This window comes from Lineus longissimus, chromosome 11, assembly GCF_910592395.1.
Source record: "Lineus longissimus chromosome 11, tnLinLong1.2, whole genome shotgun sequence".
Lineage (NCBI taxonomy): Eukaryota > Metazoa > Nemertea > Pilidiophora > Heteronemertea > Lineidae > Lineus > Lineus longissimus.
In genome coordinates, this window is record NC_088318.1 from 6,602,900 (window position 1) to 6,626,332 (window position 23,433).

A 23,433-nucleotide genomic window follows, 5' to 3' on the forward strand; every position below is an offset into this window, starting at 1 on the left:
CACAGGTTATGTCAGGATGGGTATTAAGGAAGCTCCGAGGGCCGGGACGCGCTTATCCACGTTCACACCTGCAGTCTGGTTGGGACTTCACAAAATACTGATTTGGTCAATAAGAGATTGTTTGGGATGAATTGGTCCAGGAATCTTCTCACGACGAGATCTGCAGGAAGTTTAAAATTAAATTTAAATTTCCAACTTGGGCACAAGATATGTTGGTTTTCCACACAAAAACAGCTTCCAGCAGGACCGCAACTTCTCCAAACAGGGTCATTGAAAAATCATTAAACTGTAATAAACAATGCAAAAGAACGGGATGTAACCTTAGGCCTGCTGGAATTTCACAGTAGTCATGTCCAAAACTGCCTCGCAACACTGGCGAAAATCGTTATGAGAGGTCAGCATTAGTTTGATACGACAAGGATGGCGGCGCATAGTGTCAAGCTCCTGGCTTGGTGAATCCAAGCCCAAGTTGTCCCTTCAAAGTTAAGCTTCCTGGCGAGACGATCAGTAGGCCTACTGTAACAGCCCACAAAAATGGATTTCACAATAGCCGGATACTTAACCTGTGAATGAGACAGGGCAATCGATATCATTGCTTGCGTTCGTAATATAATGGCGACGCAAATATTTGTCTCAATTTTCATTTCAATAGACTTTTCTCTAATGTACACACACAATGTCTTTATTTTCACTCTTGAATACTGAATCGATTAAAGAATTGTTGACAACAGAAATGTAACTGCATTGAATTATCGGAATGACTTGAATCCGTTTGAGTCGAGACAACTCAAAGAGGCGATCTGGATTTACCAATGTGTGGCGGTTTTTATTCTGTGGATAGGTCTTGTTCTCGGGGTTGCGGCAGTGAATGGCACCCCTAATCGGACGTCAATGGTCAAGTTGACGCACATATGCTGTCTCCGCAAACGCAAAAAGTATGTATACCCCTTCGGATCGGAGTCAGCCGTATACGTCGTCAGCGCAAACTCGTGAATAGAAATCCAACACCAGAAGACATAATTCGTCAAATTGGTTCCCAACTTGCACCGCGCTTGACCAATTTGATACTGCGTTGGCGTTCAATTTCTCACTCCTGAATACCACATAAAGATTATCACATCGTGTCATCCTCACAGATGTCGTCATTACTGGCGATACAATGGTCACATTCTGATAGGACGGCTCTTACCCGGCAATACAGTAATTGGACTTGACCTTGTTCTTTTTCAGATACAACGAAATGAACCGCTTTCTTTACACAAATGGTTCAACGCCATTGTGCCGTACATTTTTGATGAGTCGTTTGACAAGTCAAAAAGACAGCGTCCTTTAAAAGTAACATCCCAGCGCGTAACAATTCATTTAAGTGTTTTTCAATTTATTTGTTTTTGTTATTTGAACGACTCTGGTTTCATAAATACATAGGACATCTTTGTTGCATCCCAGGTAACATCGATCTGTGTATAGAACACAGTTGGTAAGCCCGACATCTAAAGTCGCTCGGCGTGTCTCTATATAGATGTCATAGCCATGGCCATGCAGGCAATTTGCCAGGTGTGGTTGTGACAGTCTCACCATGTCTCACGAACGAACAGTCATACGCCTTTGGTCTGCTGTTTGTGGCAGTACAGTCTAGCTCTATCTTACTAAGAGGCAGCAATGAATGTCTCCTGTACATGCTTTCCGAAATTGGTGTCTTCCATTGGAACTAACTTTTCCCCCCTTGTCCGTCATTAAAGGCATTCAAGTGTGTTGGTCAACCAGGACTATCTCCTTTGTCCCTCCACCATAAGGCCTAGTTTCCCCTTAGGCTGAAGTTACATAGACCTCACGTTTCATCGACTCACGACTCATTTGTCACTTGTCATTCGTGAGCTGATGAATGGACATTGGAAAACCTATTGACCTGTTCTCATTGAAGTGAATTTTGTAAGTTTTGCCCGCATTCGTCGCCTCACGTCATTTCATGTCATTTCACGCGTGAGGCGATGAACGGACATGTTCATTCTTTGTGAAATGAGCTGGCAAAGAAAGTGGACGCCCATGTGCATTTGTAGTGATATCGCCTTCGAAACTGTGAGTATAGCTACTTTTCGGCATTTTCATTAGTTTACACATTAATACAATAGCTAATTTCGATTGGAAATGAGAAACAAAAAATGCAAAAATGCAGCACTTTTATGTACCACATTGTTCTCGTCCGTCGCCTCCGCTTTCGTTTTCTCTTCTCCATCAGGAGCAGCATGGCTGCCATCTCTTCTTCTTCTGAGTCCATGTGCGTCGCCTAGAAAATCCAAGTGACAAATGAACGAGCGAAAAATGATCTGTATGTAAACCGCCGCGGTCACTCGTGACAAATGAGGAGTGACACGTGAAAATGAGCCGTGAGTCGATGAAAAATGTGGCGTGAGTAGCTCATTCCTATGTAACATCAGCCTTATGGCATCAATATTTCGGACACTCAGCGCCCCATTTCTGGAAAGGTGTATAGCCATGACATTCTGTAGCCTAATCGTCTCCAAGGGTTGTAACTGCCATGCCCCCTTCAGTCTGGTTGTTGATTGTCTCACGGACTATGTCCTCTCTGCTCCGGTTGCGACATTCTCGTAGTGTCGTTCGGTGGAAAGCCATCTCTCATTAGTCTGGTTCTTACAATGATTACGAAAAAAAACTATTGCACTTGATAGCTTGGTCTGTGTGCAACGGTCATTTTGATGATGAATTCAAGTGTTAGGGGAGGGATAACAAAACGGCTCTCTTCTCCTTTCCCTATGCAGAACCGCGCCGAATGCGTATCTGCCATACTTCTTTTTCAAGGAACCCTTTTAATGACAACGCGACGATCACAGAGTTGGGCTGCTCAGGGGCGAAGGAGGGCCAGAAACGGACTAAAAGCACAGTGACAGACATGGATGAGGAGGGAAAGGAATATAACAATTCGTGTACGGCAGAAATCGTTATTGGAGAGTAAGACGTTTCAAAGGCAATGCCTGTCAATTGCTCACAATATTTCAATAATTGTAAGTATCTTACAATTGTTTTACGTTATCAAATAGCGTTGTTTCTTTTTTGTGATCTCACTCATTGTTTATTTCAGTTCTGTCAGCCCAGTGGAAACACTAATCATGGAGACATTGACAAGTGTTCAAACATGGTATTACAATTACACCAACCAGGATAGTTGGTATTCTGGTTGGACGTGACAAGTCTTGAGCAAACTGTACGACTACGAAGACGGTATTTCGGTAAGGGGCAGATAGTGGGTGATATGAATAAAGACCAGCAAATGCTTTTATCTAAAACGCCATGTACATTTACACTAGGCCTTTCTGTACAAAATTGAAGTAAAAGCATTTGCTAGTCTTTATTCATATCACCCAGTATCTGGTATGGTGTGACTAGTCTTGGTGTAACTTAAACATATTTGAATAACATCAAGTGGTTATTTCACGAGGGCAGGTGTATATTTTGGGGGGATGTGACAAGTCCTTAAGTTAACCAAACCCTTCTGAATGACGTCTTCAATAAGGGTACCCAAAGGTGCCTGGCGTATATGGCTGGCACGAGTGGACAGAATTCACAATTATGCCACGGAATAAATCGGAATTGTGGTGAACCATTAATCGACCAATCAAAACCTCGGATCTCGTGAGTTGTGCCTCGGCATAAATAGGAATTGTGGACGGAAGTGTCATTTATGGAGGACGGAAGTAAATCGGAATGGTGTGCTATAAATCGACCAATCAAAACATCGGATCTTGTGAATTATGCCGCGGCATAATTCTGAATTTTGTCCACTCGCGCCAGCCATAGGCGTAGGCATTGTACGTCGGGGAGGGAGGGTGGGGGTGACTCGGAGATTGTCTCCACAGGCATCGTTAAAGAAACACTTCCAGGTAAAAGACTAATTCTATTGAGGTCACTTAAGCTGTAAATACTGGCCACTCTACACTGCCCAAAAATTTCGCGTCCAGGATATTTTCGCGAATTTCTAGAGTAGGTAATGCTCACGAAAATATTCTGCCGCGAAAATCACTAGCTTTCCAGCAAGAATTCCATGTCATTGTTGTTATGCTTCCACAGGCATTGCATCCAGCTAGGCCCTATATAGATCTAAGCTTACTAATAGCCATAAAGAGATTATAGATTTGAGACCGCGCATATCCATTGCAATTGGTAATTAGCACGTATACAATTAACGTCACACCAAACGAACACAAATTCCACAACTCATCAATGACTTGATCTTTTGTGCTGTCGGCTTAATTGCTTCATACAAAGAGATGTGTCGTGTAATCAAGCCATGAGCGTACGACACTCGTTAATCATCTTCTGTAATAATTTGTTTGAGTAATCTGGGAAAGTTTTGAAAAATGGCGTCCATAAGTACATTTACATTCTTCGCTCGTGCCTCATCTCAACTGGAGCCCTTTGACGAGAGATAATGGCTTTTTCTGGCATTTATCTGAAAAACTTGTCTTTCCTGAGAAACGTGACAGTGCCCAAGTTGTAGGGTAATTACACATTTCTTCAAGTCCCAAGATAACATTCATTGAGTTAAGTTGAAATCAGCGTGACAGTGAACTGAATGGCTGCAAGAATTTCCAGCAAGTACTTGTACCGGTAATATTTTTGTCTGACAACAACCGTTTTTGGGCCTTTTGAGCTTATTTGACCTTATCATATATGAGAGTAGTAGACAGATCAAGTTGTTTGAAATGACTGACATAATTTTAAAAGCCCTTGTCCTGCAATTGCCACCGTGATAATGTATCTCAAGTGCCCCAGCCACATATGTACAAATGATAATCATGTTTGGCAAAATTAAATGTGTGGTGAATATTGAAAGTTCAAGTGTGAACACATTATTTAAAAGTGTGGAATTACACAGCGAGAACTGTATAATCCCAGTAAATGATTTTTATACATATTGAAGTCATGAAGACTGTGAGTGTGAATTTTATCCTGATACCTAGTTAAAGGCAGAAAGGAAATTGAAGATAGTGACAAAAATTGTATTTTTTCCTAATGTTAAGTCGGGATCGTGGGAATATTGATTTTTGCCCGTTTCTAGTATTGTGAGGATGTATTTGGTCATTTGTTTTGATGCATGAAGTAACCCGGATCGCAATTATTGAAAAGATTGTGTAGAAACTTCATTTGTAGTAGAGTGTGTATATCTGTTACTTCCAATGCTTTTAAAGTCTTGAATAAGGGTTTGGTGTGGGCAATGAGCAGAGCAGATAATAATAATGAAATGACCTGAAATCTATCGCCTTGTCTTTCATCTTTTTCACTAGGCTAAAGTTCATTTCTGCGACTCTTCTTTGTATCACAGTGACATCTCTGTGAGACCACCTTGTTGTCTGTTAAAGACTGCACACCAAGACATGGCTCCATAAGCAATATCTCTTTGAAAACATCTTGTTGTCTGATTAGGACTGCACACCGAAGACTTCCCTCCATAAGGAACGCTCTAGACTCTACGAGAAAATATTGTTGACCGATTGGGACACCACACTGAAGACGTGCCTACATACCTTTGAGACCACACCGAATACATGTCTCAATAAGGGACATCCATTTGAGACCTCCTTTTTGTCTGATCAAGACAGCACACCATAGTCTCCATAAGTGACATCTCAATGAGACCACCTTGTTGTCTGTTCGGTGCAGCATGCACACTGAAGATATGCGTCCATAAAGGACATCTCTATGAGACCATCTTGTTGTCTGATTGGACAAGACATGTCTCCATAAGTGACATCTGTATGAGGACACCTTGTTGGCTGATTGTGACAGCACACTGAAGACCTGTCTCTATTTAAGTGGAATCCCTTCGACAGCTCACTAAAGACTTGCCTCAAAAAGGGACACGTCTTTGAGACCATCTAGTTGTCTGATTGAGACAAGACATGTCTCCATAAGTGACATATGTATGAGGACACCTTGTTGGCTGATTGTGACAGCACATTGAAGACCTGTCTCTAGTGGCATCCCTTCGAGAGCACACTGAAAACTTGCCTCCAAAAGGGACATCTTGTTGATACCATCTTGTATTCTGATTGAGACAAGACTATGTTTCCATAAGTGACATCTATATGAGGACACCTTGCTGATTGGGACAGCACATCGAAGACTTGCCTCCAAAAGGGAATCTCTTTATGACAATCTTTTTGTCTGATTGAGACAAGACAGTCATGTGTCCATAAGTGACACCTCCATGCGACATTTTGTTGACTTATTGGGAGGGCACACTGAATACTGTCTCTATAAGTGGAATCCCTTCGACAGCTCACTAAAGACTTGCCTCAAAAAGGGACACGTCTTTGAGACCATCTAGTTGTCTGATTGAGACAAGACATGTCTCCATAAGTGACATATGTATGAGGACACCTTGTTGGCTGATTGTGACAGCACATTGAAGACTTGTCTCCATAAAAGACATCCATTCGAGAACACACTGAAGACTTTCCTCAAAAAGGGACATGTCTTTGAGACCATCTAGTTGTCTGATTGAGACAAGACACGTCTTCATAAGTGAGATATGTATGAGGACACCTTGTTGGCTGATTGTGACAGCACATTGAAGACCTATCTCTATAAGCGGCATCCCTTCGACAGCACACTAAAGACTTGCCTCAAAAAGGGACACGTCTTTGATACCATCTAGTTGTTTGGTTGAGACAAGACATGTCTTCATAAGTGGCATATGTATGAGGACACCTTGTTGGCTGATTGTGACAGCACATTGAAGACTTGTCTCTAGTGGCATCCCTTCGAGAGCACACTGAAAACTTGCCTCCAAAAGGGACATCTTGTTGATACCATCTTGTATTCTGATTGAGACAAGACTATGTTTCCATAAGTGACATCTATATGAGGACACCTTGCTGATTGGGACAGCACATCGAAGACTTGCCTCCAAAAGGGAATCTCTTTATGACAATCTTTTTGTCTGATTGAGACAAGACAGTCATGTGTCCATAAGTGACACCTCCATGCGACATTTTGTTGACTTATTGGGAGGGCACACTGAATTCTTGTCTCTATAAATATCATCTCTATGAGACTATCTTGTTGATTGATTGGGTCAGCACACTGAAGACTTGTCTCCATCAGGAATATAACAGAAAAGAGGCGGCGGAAGGGGCTCTTTAGATAATGGCTGAAATTACAGCTAAAATCATTACGAATGTTTCCATTTCATCATATTTTGTTGGAAGGGCATAGATCTCAACATTATTTAGCATTCGGTGCAAATCGACTACGTTTGGAGGGTTCAAATGGACCCTTTCAATATTGGGCGGGGTACTTTTTGGGGCTATTTTCAAAAAATTTCAATTAAAAAACAAATTTACCGTGCGATGGACATATATACCAGTTTTATATGAATAAATGATTGTTCCAGATCATTTCCACCAAAAAAAAGTATATTTGCCATATTCGACTGATAAATCAGGTACTAAAAGGGTTGGGGTCTATGAGGATTTTCAGTTAAAGTTAACCGAAAAACCTAAAATTATGAATTATAGTTTTTTTAATCTGTTTTTGGTATGAGGGGATTACTAATGATGAAACGCACTAAAACTAAGATGTTCAGTGTGAATTACAGAAAATATAAGGGTTAGATCGGTCAAAAAGGGCCAAAATAAGACCTAATGCAATACGCCTAAGAATTGCCTAAAATCACCTCATCCACTGGGACAATTTCCTGATATATTCCCAATTCTGCACTGATCTAATTCAAGACCAACGGTCTTTTACATTTTTCTCGGTTGTTGGTGGTGCCGAACGAGTTGAAAATGCCATTTTCTGAAGGACAGTCACAATTTTGTCTTTCACATCATTTGTTTTTGTTAAAAAATAACTCAAGTGTGGTTCTTGCATTCAAACCAGTTTTACATGCATAAAGGAACACTACATATTTCCTTTGTAACAGAAAAACAATAGACCTTGGGATAAATCACAAATGAAATTAGAGAACGTGTTAAAACAGACAAGGAGGAAGGATGCGACAAAGTGAAAGTGTCCTTAGCTCAAGTGACTTTAAATCATATGAACAAACTTTTATTTCAATATAAAGCCATGTTTCATGTAATATTATTATATTTCCTACCTTTACCGAACCATCAATGCAGTTTTTGAGCAACTGGTGGGGTTATCAGGGTCAGGGTTAGTGTTGGAACACACACAATTCACAATACACAGAAAAGTCAGGAGTGGGCGTGATCAGGGCAGCACCGTGATTCTAACATTTTCTGCTCGTTAAATCAGACATTCTCGGATTTCTACTAGCTAGCCCAAGACATTGCGATGATATAGGCTCTGGTCAAGGTTTAATAGCGATTGATGCAAATTTTATGCTATGTTTTGTCTTGTTTTCATGTTCAATCTCCCTCGTTTGAAAAAGCCGGCTGACATGTCATGTCTATGTTTATACACGTGCATTTATTTACAATTAAAATACAGTCTCAGGGCAGCTAGTGCGCGCGCAGCTAACACGCGCACATGAGCCTGCGGCGCCTAACGGCCAACCCTAAAACCAACTACTGCTTTTAGCGTTATTCCAATGTTAGTGCCCTCACACATGTATACCTACTCCTTTATTATTGTATGCATATTTATTACCTGTATATATGTACTACTTTATTGTTTGTATGTTTATTTATTACCCGTTTACTTTACCTCTTTGTTTGTATACATATTTATGTTTATTTTTAATACATGTAAGCTCCTCTGTGTTAATTTCAAAATATGCTACTTATTTGCCATCTAACTAATAAGTCAAGTGCCATTTTCCTCAGGCAATGACACTGCTCATGGAACTATTTTGTGAAAGTGATTTTTCAACCAAAAAATTGCTGAATAAATGACATTCTTATTTTGGGTGATTGCACAGAGAAAACGAACTATTTGAGAAAATATTCACTCACACAACGTAGTGAGTGTAATGGTAACGTATGTATACACTGTATGTAAAGTGTAAACTAAATTCAGCGTCCAAAATATGATACAAACATGTACTCTTAAGATACATGCGTGAAGGAATTAGTGCATTTCCATTAGAAATTCAATGTATAGCTTGAAACAAATTTTTTTGGTAAAAAATGGCTCTGATAAATATGCGGGGTTGTTTCATGTGTCTGTGCGTCACTCCAGTGGGTCGGTGGGTCGCGCGCCCATTGGCTGATTTTCAATTTTCAAGAATTAATTTCAATTTTAGGGGTTTCGGGGGGCCTTTCCCCCCGACACATGCCTAAAAAAATCAGGAAACATTATTTGTATTCTAATTAGAAAAACTGCCGCCTAAATCACGCATTACTCACAAAAATGCCGACGTTTTATTTCAATTTTGCCGAGGTCACGTGACATATAGTTTATTCCACACACGCGCGCTCGCCTGGTACAGGTAACTGTTGCCAAGACGTGTTTCTTCAGTGTTTTCTCGAAATCACACTAAATCAACAATACAATATGATCCAAATAATGCAAATACGCTTTTCGTGCCATCTAACATGCACTTGACTGCCCACTGCGCGTGCAAATTAGCGAGAAAAAGTTATTGTTATTGACTTTTTTTTCTTCAATATATACACCAGCGGAACCATTTCCACCTCGGCCGTGGCCTAATAATACCAGCAATTTTAGGGGGGTTCGGGGGATTTATCCCCCCAACACATACTTCAGGACAGATCAAAGAATTTCATTTGCATGTCCGCCTTAACAGCTTAAATCCTGTACAAAAGTGCTGTTTATTTGCGGAATTCAATCAAAACTCGCGCAGTACAGATAACATCCATCCCCCCCCCCAGCGGTAAATGACATGGAATTGGAAGGGCTAGTTCACTGTTCACCGGGGGGATTTGGGGGGGCTCTCCATTGCACTGGAAAATATCATGACATCCATCGCACCCCCCCCCCCCAGCAGTATGACACAGAAGGGCTAGTTGACTGTCCACCGGGGGGGGGGGTTTGGGGGGAGCTTCCCCCCAACGCACTGGTAAAAACCTATGTCGACGGAGGGGGGTTTGGGGGGTGTCCCCCCCCCATTGTAACTCACACAACGTAGTGAGTGTAATGGTTACGTATGTATATAAAGTGTAAACAAAATTCATATATCCATCATGTCCATCGAATCTGAAAAAATTTCTGCAAACCCATGACAGTTCCGGTTCCGGTACAGTTTGTTGCATTCCATACGGGCCGCGCTTGCCGATCCTGCTTTCACGACGCACCGCAACCACAGTTACCATGATTCCCGTTGTTGACGCAATTATTTCATGACGTCATGAGCCATTGACCATTCACGCAAGTAGATTTATTCACACCGGCGCCACTGTCCTGAAGTGTATCTAAAAATCGTCTGCTAGAACATACAGGACAACAACGTCGGCGGAGACAGTTATGACATTTCATTGCAGACGAAGTAAACGTCCTTTTCTTCTCGATTTACGTACTTTACTTCAAAAAGTCAGTTTTAACACTACTGCACAAATATAGAGTGGTCATAATGTTCCATTTGGATAGAGATTTGACGGACTGATTTGGAAATTCATTCCAACCATGCAACTGTTTCAGAAATGAGAAAAAGCTCCAGGGTGTCATGACATGCATGATGTGTCTTGCCTCTGCATTTTCGTACTCGAGGGTTTCCAACTTTCATACCATTGAAGAAATAATTCATTCCAATCTACAAGTATATCAATCACATCATTTATTTAAAAATCGTCTGCTAGGACATACAGGACAACGTCGGTGGAGACAGTTGTGACATTTCAATTTTCATTGCATAGAGATTTGACGGACTGATTTGGCAATTCATTCCAATCCAACCATGCAACTGTTTCAGAAATGAGAAAAAGCTCCTGGGTGTCATGACATGCATTCAATTATAATTTCACCACAAAGAGCTGCTTCTTTCAGCAGATATGAGACGGGTGTCTATAAACCGAAGACCAAAGACCGAAGACCGAAGATCGAAGATGGAAGACCCCCCCAAAACTATAAAACGAAGATCCCCCCAACTATAAAAGGAAGACCCTGATGTCAACTATAAAACGAAGATCCCCCCAACTATAAAAGGAAGACCCTAATGTCAACTATAAAACGAAGATCCCCCAACTAGAAAAGGAAGACCCTAATGTCAACTATAAAACGAAGATCCCCCCAACTATAAAAGGAAGACCCTGATGTCAACTATAAAACGAAGATCCCCCCATCTATAAAAGGAAGACCCTAATGTCAACTATAAAACGAAGATCCCCCCAACTATAAAAGGAAGACCCTGATGTCAACTATAAAACGAAGATCCCCCAACTATAAAAGGAAGACCCTGATGTCAACTATAAAACGAAGATCCCCCCAACTATAAAAGGAAGACCCTGATGTCAACTATAAAACGAAGATCCCCCAATCTATAAAAGGAAGACCCTAATGTCAACTATAAAACGAAGATCCCCCCAACTAGAAAAGGAAGACCCTAATGTCAACTATAAAACGAAGATCCCCCCATCTATAAAAGGAAGACCCTGGTGGTTTTAGACCCTCAAGTTCAGTTACTGCAGACTTGCATGTCATAACACGTGACTGAGCATCTGTATTTCAACAAGCAAGCTAGCCTGAGTGCGGCGTAGTGACATAGGAGATCAGATCATTCAGGTAAATTCCGGATTTTCCTAACACTGCATTTAGGAGTTGGCGACCGACCTGCCAGTCTCGACCCATGATGGTGGAGCCTAACCCCTGGGGACGAGATTCTAAATTCTGTATGTAGGACCAATTCCATATTGGCCGTGTGATCAACTAACCTGCTGGGAGCCTATGACGATACACACACATGCACATAGAAACAGCTTCTGGACGAAGCTGAGGGCTGGCTATGATGAGTACAGTGAGAAACTAGGTCATATTGGAGCACGGCTGCATGGTAACAGGTACGGGGCTCCCCGCCTTATGTAAACTGTGCCACTAAGCTGCTAAGGCTAGACACGACTGGTGTAGTACCCGGTACACTTACTTTCTCAAATCATTAATGTAGCATGGACCGAAAATGAAAACAAACTGTGCAGTAACTGAACATGAGAATGAAAACCATCAGGGTCTTCCTTTTATAGATGGGGGATCTTCGTTTTATAGTTGACATTAGGGTCTTCCTTTTATAGTTGGGGGGATCTTCGTTTTATAGTTGACATCAGGGTCTTCCTTTTATAGTTGGGGGGGATCTTCGTTTTATAGTTGACATTAGGGTCTTCCTTTTATAGATGGGGGGATCTTCGTTTTATAGTTGACATCAGGGTCTTCCTTTTATAGTTGGGGGATCTTCGTTTTATAGTTGACATTAGGGTCTTCCTTTTATAGATGGGGGGATCTTCGTTTTATAGTTGACATTAGGGTCTTCCTTTTATAGTTGGGGGGATCTTCGTTTTATAGTTGACATTAGGGTCTTCCTTTTATAGTTGGGGGATCTTCGTTTTATAGTTTTGGGTGGGTCTTCTATCTTCGATCTTCGGTCTTCGATCTTCGGTTTATAGACACCCGATATGAGACAGCTACCGGGGCGGGGACTATTTCTTTATGGGGCCTTATTGTTCAGCGTCTCCAAGGAATTCTATTTTTAGAGTCCAATGGGGGGGGGGGGGGTTGGGGGGCCTTCCCCCCAATGTACTGACTAAAACCTGTCACTTTCAGAGAACGGGGAGGGGGTTTGGGGGACTCATCCCCCAATGTACTGGCTATATATGTCAGAAGGACGGGGGTTTGGGGGCTCCCCCATGTCAAACAGTTGTGTGAGTTCACTAGAGATTGCTCTTTACATATTAACTCACACAACGTAGTGAGTGTAATGGTTACGTATGTATATAAAGTGTAAACAAAATTCATATATCCATCATGTCCATCGAATCTGAAAAAATTTGTGCAGACCCATGACAATTCTGGTTCCGGTACAGTTTGTCGCATTCCATACGGGCCGCGCTTGCCGATCCTGCTTTCACGACGCACCGCAACCACAGTTACCATGATTCCCATTGTTTCCTTCCTCGTGACGCAATTATTTCATGACGTCATGAGCCATTGATCATTCACGCAAGTAGATTTATTCACACCGGCGCCACTGTCCTGAAGTGCGGGTGTGGGACATCATGTATCTAAAAATCGTCTGCTAGAACATACAGGACAACAACGTCGGCGGAGACAGTTGTGACATTTCATTGCAGACGAAGTAAACGTCCTCTTCTTCTCGAATTAGGTACTTTACTTCAAAAAAGTCAGTTTTAACACTACTGCACAAATATAGAGTGGTCATAATGTTCCATTTGGATAGAGATTTGACAGACTGATTTGGAAATTCATTCCAACCATGCAACTGTTTCAGAAATGAGAAAAAGCTCCTGGGTGTCATGACATGCATTCAATTATTATTTCACCACAAATAGCTGCTTCTTCCAGCAGATATGAGACAGCTACCGGGGCGGGGACTATTTCTTTATGGGGCCTTATTGTTCAGCGTCTCCAAGGAATTCTATTTTTAGAGTCCAATGGAGGGGGTGGGGGGGGGGGGGTGGGGGGGGGGGTGGGGGGGGGGGGGGGTGGGGGGGGGCCTTCCCCCCAATGTACTGACTAAAACCTGTCACTTTCAGAGAACGGGGGAGGGGGTTTGGGGGACTCATCCCCCAATGTACTGGCTATATATGTCAGAAGGACGGGGGTTTGGGGGGCTCCCCCATGTCAAACAGTTGTGTGAGTTCACTAGAGATTGCTCTTTACATATTAACAGCTGTAGTTGTTAGAGCTTGCACTTCAGCCCTGCAATGGTAGAAGGCAGTAACTCCACTTTTCATAGTTTTGAGAAAAACAACAATTTGTGATCAACCTTATGCCTCAAACATGAGGAATCTTATCAAAATACTTACAATTTGATATTTGTCTTTTCATCTTCCAAATATCAAAAGTACTGTGATTTAGGTCAAAAGGTCAGAGTTCAAGGTCAAAGTGGAGTTACTGCCTTCTTCCATTGTAAACCACCGCCACAAAAAGGCAGTAACTCCAATGCGTTTTTGACTGTAACAGGGAAGTGGGAGAACAGTGGCTGTCAAGGATCAAGGGCACCCAGTCAATGAATTATCAGGGGCGGGGTACTGGGGTGGGGTGTGGGGGTCAGTGCACAGCTTTCCAGGCAATGGATTTGAACTTCTTTTTGGTAGAAGGCAGTAACTCCACAGGGGTTTAAAAAAACAATGGTAGAAGGCAGTAACTCCACTTTGGACATGGAGTTACTGCCTTTTACCATTGCAATTGGAGTTACTGCCTTTTACCATTGTATTAGTGTCTGGAGGTCGGAGTTACTTCTCACCACCATGCTGAAATCTCAGAAAATATTGCTTCTACAGGGATAACAACCATTTCAGAAGATAAAGCACTAGCAGTAGTTCCATAAATGCCCAAAAGGTGGATTTGACCAAAATATGGAGTTACTGCCTTCTACCATTGCAGGGCTGACTTAACATATGCTCGTAGGGGGGTTCGGGGGAGCTCCCCCGACCTAAAGGGGGGCTCACTAAGTCCTTGACTTTACATATTATATACATCATGTCCATCGAATCTGAAAAAATTTGTGCAGACCCATGACAATTCTGGTTCCGGTACAGTTTTGTCGCATTCCATATGGGCCGCGCGTTGGCCGATCCTGCATTCATGACGCGCCGCACCCACAGTTACGACGTCGGACGTGAATCCCATTGTTTCCTTCCTCGTGACGCAATTATTTCATGACGTCATGAGCCATTGACCATTCACACAAGTAGATTTATTCACACCGGCGCCACTGAAGTGCGGGTGTGGGACATCATGTATTCAAAAATCGTCTGCTAGGACATACAGTTGTGCGAGTTCACTAGAGCTTGCTCTTTACATATTCTATACTTCAGCGTCCAAAATATGATACTTAGTTTGCCAGATTCAGAAAAACCATGACCAATTTCCCAAGCCATCTTAGGCTAATTGTTTTGCATGCAGTCCCATTTTTCCTGGAGTGGAGTGTCAGGCCAAGTTGCTCAATCAGCATTAGAATACCATCGTTAGTTCCCGCGTTACCCTTCAGTTCAATTACAATGTTAACATTGGATTTAACCCCTAAGTCACCGGTACTGCATCCTCGAAAATCCAAAGTCAGTCGTATCCTCCTCCGTCCTCCCCTCGCACACCGGTCGATGCCGGTACTGCTAACGTGGATTGTGCATCTGGGCCTAAGCTCACCTTCAGGATGTGTGATGTTTGCGGTGGTCAGCCATCCAATTCAAGGTTATGACCGTGCTCGGTGTTCATTTGCTTTTTAAGCATTTAAAGGGACAGCTTAGGCAGGAGATATGTTGTTTTTTTCATACAAAAATGGCTTCTTGCAGGACCGTGACTTCTCCAAACAGGATAATTGAAAAGTTATTGAACTGCAATAAACAATGCACTAGGACGGGGTGTAACCATAGGCCGGCCTGATATCACTGGCCATGTCCAAAACTGCCTTGCAACACCGTCAAAAGTTATTATTTGAACACGCGGCAACCGTGATACTACTGGTGGCGGCGCATGGTGTCAAGCAGGGTCATCATCCTCCTGGCCAGGTAACTACCACGCCCAAGTTGTCCCTTTGAGTCTTGCTGTCACTCTGAAACCGTGCAATATATTTGTATGTAAAGGATCGTGTAGTGTTATTTCTGAAACAAAAGAAATATAGCATCTGCTGCGATTCTGTTGTCATTTCTCTTTCTGGGTGTTATCAACTATGGGTACTTTTTGAAGATATGAATAAATGTTTAATACAAACGCCAGTTAGTTGCAATGACTCTTGGAGGCAATTGTTCCTGCTGCACAGGCCACATTGATACAATAACCCTGAGGGACATTTGATCCTGTTACACCGCCCACAGTCTGGCCCAATGACCCTGAGAGACATTTGTTCCACTGGCCACAGTTGAGCACAATTACCCTAAGGACTCCCTGTTTATATACGCCTACCACAGTTTAGCACAATAACCCTGAGGAACATCAGTTGATCCCATTACGTCGGGCTCATTTGGGCACAATAACCCTAGGAGACATTTGCTCCTGTTACACCGGCCACATTGACACTATGACCCTGAGGTACATTTCTTCCTGTCACACCGGCCACAGTTGGTTGCAATTACCCTGGAGATTACATTGGCCGTAGTTGAGCACAATGATAGTTGGTTTGCGTGACATTTTCCCTGTTACACCCACCACAATTAGGTACAATGACCCTTGGTGACATTTGTTACTGTTACACCCGCCACTGTTAACCGATAACAACTCGAGGGAGCATTATTTCGAATGTACTCATGACAATTGTTACTGTTCACACCGGCCCCCCTCTCCGGCACAACAATCCTGGGAGACATTTGTTCCTATTACACAGGCCACGATTTTAAAGCACAATGACCCTGAGGGAGATTTCTTCCTGTTACACCCGCCGCAGTTTTTCCTGTTACACCGGCCACTTGGTACCCTGAGGTACATTTCCTGTCACACTGGCCACAGTTGGGCGCAATTACCCTGGGAGACGTATTCCTATTAAACTGGCCATAGTTTAGCACACTGATCCTGGGAGACATTTTCCCCTGTTATACCCGCCACAATTAGGTATAGTGACCCTTGGTGACATTTCTTACTATTACACTCGCCACAATTAACCCATAAGGTCTCGAGGTATTATCATTTCGAATGTACTAATTACCCACAGAGACATTTGTAAATGTTGCTTCAGACAGTGGCCGTCACAACAACCCTGTGAGACATTTTTTCCTAGTCTTGGAGGCATTTCTCCCTGTTAGGCTACACTGGCCACAATTCGGCACAAATGGCCCTACTGGGATACATTTGTTCCTATTACATTGGTCGTAGTTGAGCACAATGATCATGGGTCTGCGTGACATTTTTCCCTGTTACACCCACCACAGTTAGGTACAATGACCCTTGGTGATATTTCAATAAGTCATAAATCAGTCACTGGAATACTACGTTTCGCCAGTGTCCACCGAGAGATACCGGGAGATCCCGATTTAGGAAATACCAAGGTCCATAACAAGTTGTAACACAAGACGCTCAGCTGTGGATAAGCGGAAGATCATGCTGTGGCGGGTTGTGTGATTGAACGTTTGATGTCGGCTGCGAACTTGCTCCCGTTACTCTAAGCCGTCTCATTTTTCTCACCGTGGTGTATGTCACCGTGCTGGAAACACAAATCGGGGCTACCAAGCCCGATTCGGTCTGGTTGTGATTATTTCATCTTGTCCCCAATCCGCGGCGCAACTGCAGTCAGTCTCGATTCGTCTTATCTCTCTCTTTGTGTGTGCAAATAGCAGTGCTCACAATTGATAGCAAAATCACTGTCGTTTATTTCATATGCGATCAGGTCATATTCAAATGTTGATTATGAAGGTTTTGCTGTGGTTCTTTTATACTGTAACGATGATGGAACGAGCGGGTAGCAACAGATGACTTTATTACTCCGGACATCACTACAATGTTACACTGATTACACAGAGGCGACACCTGTCTTTAGAACATTGAATTAAACATCTGAAGACACGGTCCGTTGGTTTTATCGTTGTTAGATCCTATCAAGTGTTGCTATCCGCTCGTTCCATTATCGGTCTAAAATACCCACAGCAAAACCTGTTATAATGCTGTTGATTTATGGCTGGCGCGAGTGGACAGAATTCAGAATTATGCCACGGCATAAATAGGAATTGTGGTGCACCATTAAATCGACCAATCAAAACCTCGGATCTCGTGAATTATGCCGCGGCATAAATAGGAACTGTGGACGGAAGTGCGATTCATACCGCACCATAAATAAAACGATTGCCACCTTCTGATCTAACTATGCCACACCACAATTCCTATGTATGCCGTGGCATAATTTTGAATTCTACCGTGGCATAATTCACGCGATCCGATGTTTTGATTGGTTGATTTATGATGCACCACACTTCCTATTGATGCCGTAGCATAATTCTGAATTTTGTCCACTCGCGCCAGCCACAGTTGATTATCAAGTTTTTCATGTGTAAACTTATTCTCTTATCAAAAACGTACTACTTCAAATAAAGTGGATCGGTCCTTAACGCTGCATTGGCATTGACATTGGCATTGGCACTTGCATTGGCATTGACATTGGCATTGGCATTGGCATTGACATTGACATTGGCATTGACATTGACATTGGTATTGACATTGACATTGACCTTGGCATTGACATTGACATTGGCATTGACATTGACATTGACATTGGCATTGACATTGGCATTGGCATTGACATTGGCATTGGCATTGGCATTGACATTGACATTGGCATTGACATTGACATTGACATTGGCATTGGCATTGACATTGACATTGGCATTGACATTGACATTGACATTGGCATTGACATTGGCATTGGCATTGACATTGGCATTGGCATTGGCATTGACATTGACATTGGCATTGACATTGACATTGACATTGGCATTGGCATTGACATTGGCATTGGCATTGGCATTGACATTGGCAATCTGCAAAATGCATGGCCGAGGACATGGAGGAAAACATAATGGAGAGGCCCGCCAAGTCGCCTTTAAATTATTTTGGGCTACCCTGTAATTAGCCTTACGAAGAATGTTGCCCATGTGGTCTGCAGCGCATCCAACTTCCATATTTGGTACTCATTTGGCAGATTACCATCGCCATTCCAATGCCAATATCAGTGCCAATGCCGCGTTTAGAACCGACCGAAATAAAGTGAAGTATATATATACCTATACGTGTAATACGCTCCAACCCGGATGTAGGCCTAGGCCTACATTTGATAACGCCCATCATGCAAATGAGTAAACGTCTCCCGTTTTATTAGTTTTTTCGGATTTCACCAAATCGTGCTGCTGCCAGACTCTATGCATCATGACAATATCGGGCCATTTCACTTGATACATACTTTATACTCCCTCATGCTCAAGGAGAAGTCCTGTTGTAGGCCCTGTTGGCAAGAGGATGAACTCAATGGCGCTGGGCACTGCGAGGAGCGAATGGGATACGGTAAATGTGGTGGTCAGTCGGTAACTCGGCGTTTTTCCGGTTACCATCTCGACCAGGTATTTTTCCGGTTACCATCTCGACCAGGTATAGAGAAAAATGAGAATAGGCAAAGTGAGAGCTATATTTTGGAAAGTGAATTGTGATAGCGGAGCTTGTTTTCATGACTCTTGTATATACAGAAGACTACGGTGGCCCATAGAGGACATGCGTTTATTTTCAATATATTAGAATATTTTCTTTTTACAATGCGATTTTTTTCTCCCGAATTACAACCGTCGTCGGATTTATTTCTCACCGCCGAAAAAATAATTCCCACCGCCGGGTTAGAAATAATAATTCCCACCACCGCGGTGGAAAATAATATCCACCGCGGTGAGAAATGTTTACAACCACGATTGTGGCTGGACTAGTATCAGGTCAAGGAGAGTATAGATCGGAGCGGGAGCTAATTCGTTATTGACATCGCAAGGATGAAGACAATTGAAGAGGTAGGTCATTGACATTGTATTATTCAGGTCTACTGCCACAAGCTACTAAATCAATGCAGGTCCTATCATTACAAAGAGCCGGCATCTTCACAGCACAAGTGGTATGACACGTGCAATGAATTGCGAACTTACAAAATTGGCTCAACTGAGAGCAAGTGAATGCTGGTGGAGCTTGTTACATGCTTTAGCGTGTAAATAACTGTATATAACTTTCTTTTTGCTTGATTTGTTATTACATAATTGGTATGGTGGATGGGGAAGCAAACTCCTTGCGTCTTCCCACCACTTTACGTTATAATATGCATTTTATTTTAAACTTTTTACTTCTGTTTCTGTTCTCCTGACCCTCCATTTTGGGTCCAGCTTATTTGGCTTGTTACTATGGCGTCTTTAGATCTATCCACCTGGAATATTCAGGGCGGTTTAGATACCAAACTTTATGATAGCGATTTTGTCTCTGATCTCACTTGTTCTGATATTATTTGTCACACCGAGACTTGGTGTACATATGACTCTGTAAATAACCTATATATTCCGAACGATTTCGTTCACTATTACAACTGTCGCCAAAGCTCTTCATCTGGTCATAACGGTGGTGGTGTCGCTCTTGGTGAAGAAGCAAATCAGCAACTATGTATGTAAATTAGAATCATCAAATGAGGATTTCTTGTTTTTCAAGATAGACAAAGGTCTACTCCAATTAGAACAAGACCTATTTGTCGGTGTGGTGTACATTGCTCCAAATAATTCTCTGAGATTAAAAGGTGTTGGTGGTCAACTTCATTTTCCAGATCTTGAAAACGATGTTGTTGAATACTCTAACCAAGGTTACGTAATGGTTACTGGTAATTTTAATGCCCGAATTGGAAGGCATGATGATTTTATCTCCAATGACTGTGGCAAATTCTTACCATGTAATGTGTATGAGGACGATAATGCTTCACGGAGAATGTCATTAGATTGTAAGACAAATGCTTATTTCAAAGATCTGCAGAACCTGTGCATTGGCAGTAATCTTAGAATACTGAATGGCAGAACTCTTGGTGACTACCTTGGTCCGATAACATGCCATAATTACAATGGCGTTTCGATGACGTTTCTCCAGAAACATGGTTTACCCACTTTAAAGGTATACTCTCTGATCCCACGGTGGAACTGGAACTAAAACCCTTCCAGAAAAATATTGTTGCTCAACTTGAAGCTCTTGAAAGGAGCAATAGTGGTCCAGGACCACTTGATGATCCAATAACTTCAGATGAAATACTTCTGGAGTTGAAACAACTGAAAAATGGTAAGGCTGGTGGTCCAGACAATATTCTCAATGAGATGCTCAAGTGTGGAAAATCAAAGTTAGTCAAACCGCTCAGTAAGCTGTTCAATACCATTCTTGAGTCCGGAAATTTTCCCTCCAGTTGGGCGAATGACTATATGACTGTTTTACATAAAAAAGGTACCAAAAAGACCCGAATAATTATAGGGGTATTAGCCTCTCGAGTTGTCTTGGTAAATTATTCACTAAATGAGTCAACACTCGGCTGACATGTTTTTTAAATGCAAATGGTCATATCCCGCCAGAGCAAGGTGGGTTTCGGAAAAATGTTCGCACCTCGGACAACGCCTTCGGACAACGTCTCTTCAAGACAAATACAAATTTAAAGAAAAAACAGGTCTCTTCTCATGTTTTGTTGACTTTTCCAAAGCTTTTGACTCAGTTTGGAGACCTGGTCTGCTCTACAAGCTCCAAAAGTGCAATGTTACAGGGAATGTTCAATATTATTCAGTCGATGTTTGCAAATAGCTCGACACAAATTAAACTGGCGGACGGTCTCCTTCCCAAAATTGGAACGTCTAGAGGTGTCCGGCAAGGTTGTTCGTTGAGTCCAACTCTTTTTAATTTATTTTTGTCAGATCTGCCAAGCCATTTGTTATCAAATAGTGATGATTGTGTTGAACTTGATTATTATAAATTATGTTGTTTACTATATGCTGATGACTTGGTTTTACTGTCCTCCTCTGCTGAAGGTTTGAATAAAACTTTAGCCAGCCTTCAACAGTACTGCGGTATGTGGAATCCGACAGTGAACAGATCCAAAACAAAGGTAGTTGAGTTTAAAAGTCCACGTTTAAGGTGTGACGCGGTAAACACGTATCTATATAATAATTCAGTGATTGAGGTAGCAGACAGTTACACTTACCTCGGTATTAAATTTTATGCCTCTGGCAAATGTTCATTCTCTGCAACGGATATATGTCATAAAGCCAGGAAGGCAGTTTTCAAATTGAAGCATGATCTACCTGTATCACTCTCGCAAGATGTGCATTTATCCATGAAGCTATTTGATGCAATGGTTCTCCCAGTATTATTTTATGGATGCGAGATATGGGGTTTTGAGTCGTTAAAATCAAATAACAGTATTGATTCTCTGCAATTAAAATGTTGCAAAGAGGTTTTAGGTGTCTCTAAATACGCTCCCAATGCTGCTGTGCTTGGGGAACTCGGGAGATATCCTTTGAAGGTTGTTATTCTTACTAGAATTTTACGTTTTTGTGAACATGTAACTGACTTTAATAACAATAATCTTCTCCTAAAACTCGCCTTCAAATATCAGTTAGATAATGTCAAACGGTATCCTAAATCTTCATGGATTGGCTCTCTGAAAAAGTCTTTAAATCTTTCTGGCCTTGGGAACATTTGGCAGTCACTCCTCTACTTCAAGGGGTCAAATGTTGATATTTCTCTGTTTAATATGAGGTTAAAGGATATGTACCAACATGAATTGCATTCCATATTGTATAATGATGTACGTAGGAACCCTGCACAGAAAAACAAACTCCATCTTTACAGACAATTCAAATCATCTTTCACATATGAAAGTTATCTATCAATGATGCTACCGACCATTGATCGAATTCATTTAACTAGATTTAGGATAAGTAATCACAAATTAAAAATTGAGTCTGGCAGATACACGGGCACCCCGGTTGCAGAAAGATTGTGCCCCCACTGCAATAAAGTTGAAACAGAGATTCATTAATTCCTGTTTGAATGTAATCTTTTCAACTATCAATGGTCCCGACTCAACTTGCCTAACTGCAATCTTCCCAATGACTTAAAATTCATAAAAACAATGTCATCTACAGATTTTCATGTCGTATCATCATTGGGACATTTTATAACCAAAGCTTTCAAAATTAGGAACGTAAATGTTGAATACGTTCCTAAATATTTCTAGTCCTGTAAATAATCATAGCACTTACTACAATTTTTTGGTTTGTTTGAAATTACATGTACATGCAGTTGCTGCATTATTTGTGTGTTTACTGTCACTGTGTCTTCATAACGCATATGTCTCTGTTTTCTTCAAAAAACTAGAGCGCTTTTAGACCTCTGATTAGCTGTGCTGTAACGATAGCAACGTGGGATTGTGGTTATATTGTAAATTTATTGTTTTGATATTTTGATAGTAATGTACATTTGTATTTGTGTTTCGTGCCTTATATGCAAAGATTGTGTTTTGGCCAATAAATTTCATGTCGTGTCGTGTCGTGTCGTGTCGTGTCGTGTCGTTTCGTTTCGTTTCGTTTCATTTCGTTTCATTTCACTTCAGGACATAGCCTAGCCTAGTAGCTGGCCGGGGGCATCCATGCTGTGTGTTCGATGTATCCTATACTACTAGAATGTCCACATTTCTCACCGCGGTGGATATTATTTCCCACCGGGGTGGATATTATTTTCCACCGCGGTGGATATTATTTTCACCGCGGTGGGTATCATTTCCCACCGCGGTGGGTATCATTTCCACCGCGGTGGATATCATTTCCCACCGCGGTGGATATCATTTCCCACCGGGGTGGA

General features: G+C 41.9%; 1 protein-coding gene across 2 annotated transcripts in view; it reads left to right on the forward strand.

The window, feature by feature from the left end:
- The window catches only part of LOC135495396 (uncharacterized), an 89,445-nt gene that overhangs the window by 45,059 nt on the left and 20,953 nt on the right, over positions 1–23,433 (forward strand). The window contains exon 1 of one of the 2 annotated variants that reach the window (XM_064783976.1): positions 18,865–19,089. The exons of the other annotated variant lie outside the window; for it this stretch is intronic. Within the exon in view, the coding sequence (XP_064640046.1) occupies positions 18,948–19,089 (142 nt within the window). The 5' untranslated portion in view covers positions 18,865–18,947. Of the gene's footprint in view, positions 1–18,864; positions 19,090–23,433 lie in introns of those variants that run through there. 2 annotated transcript variants of the gene reach the window in all.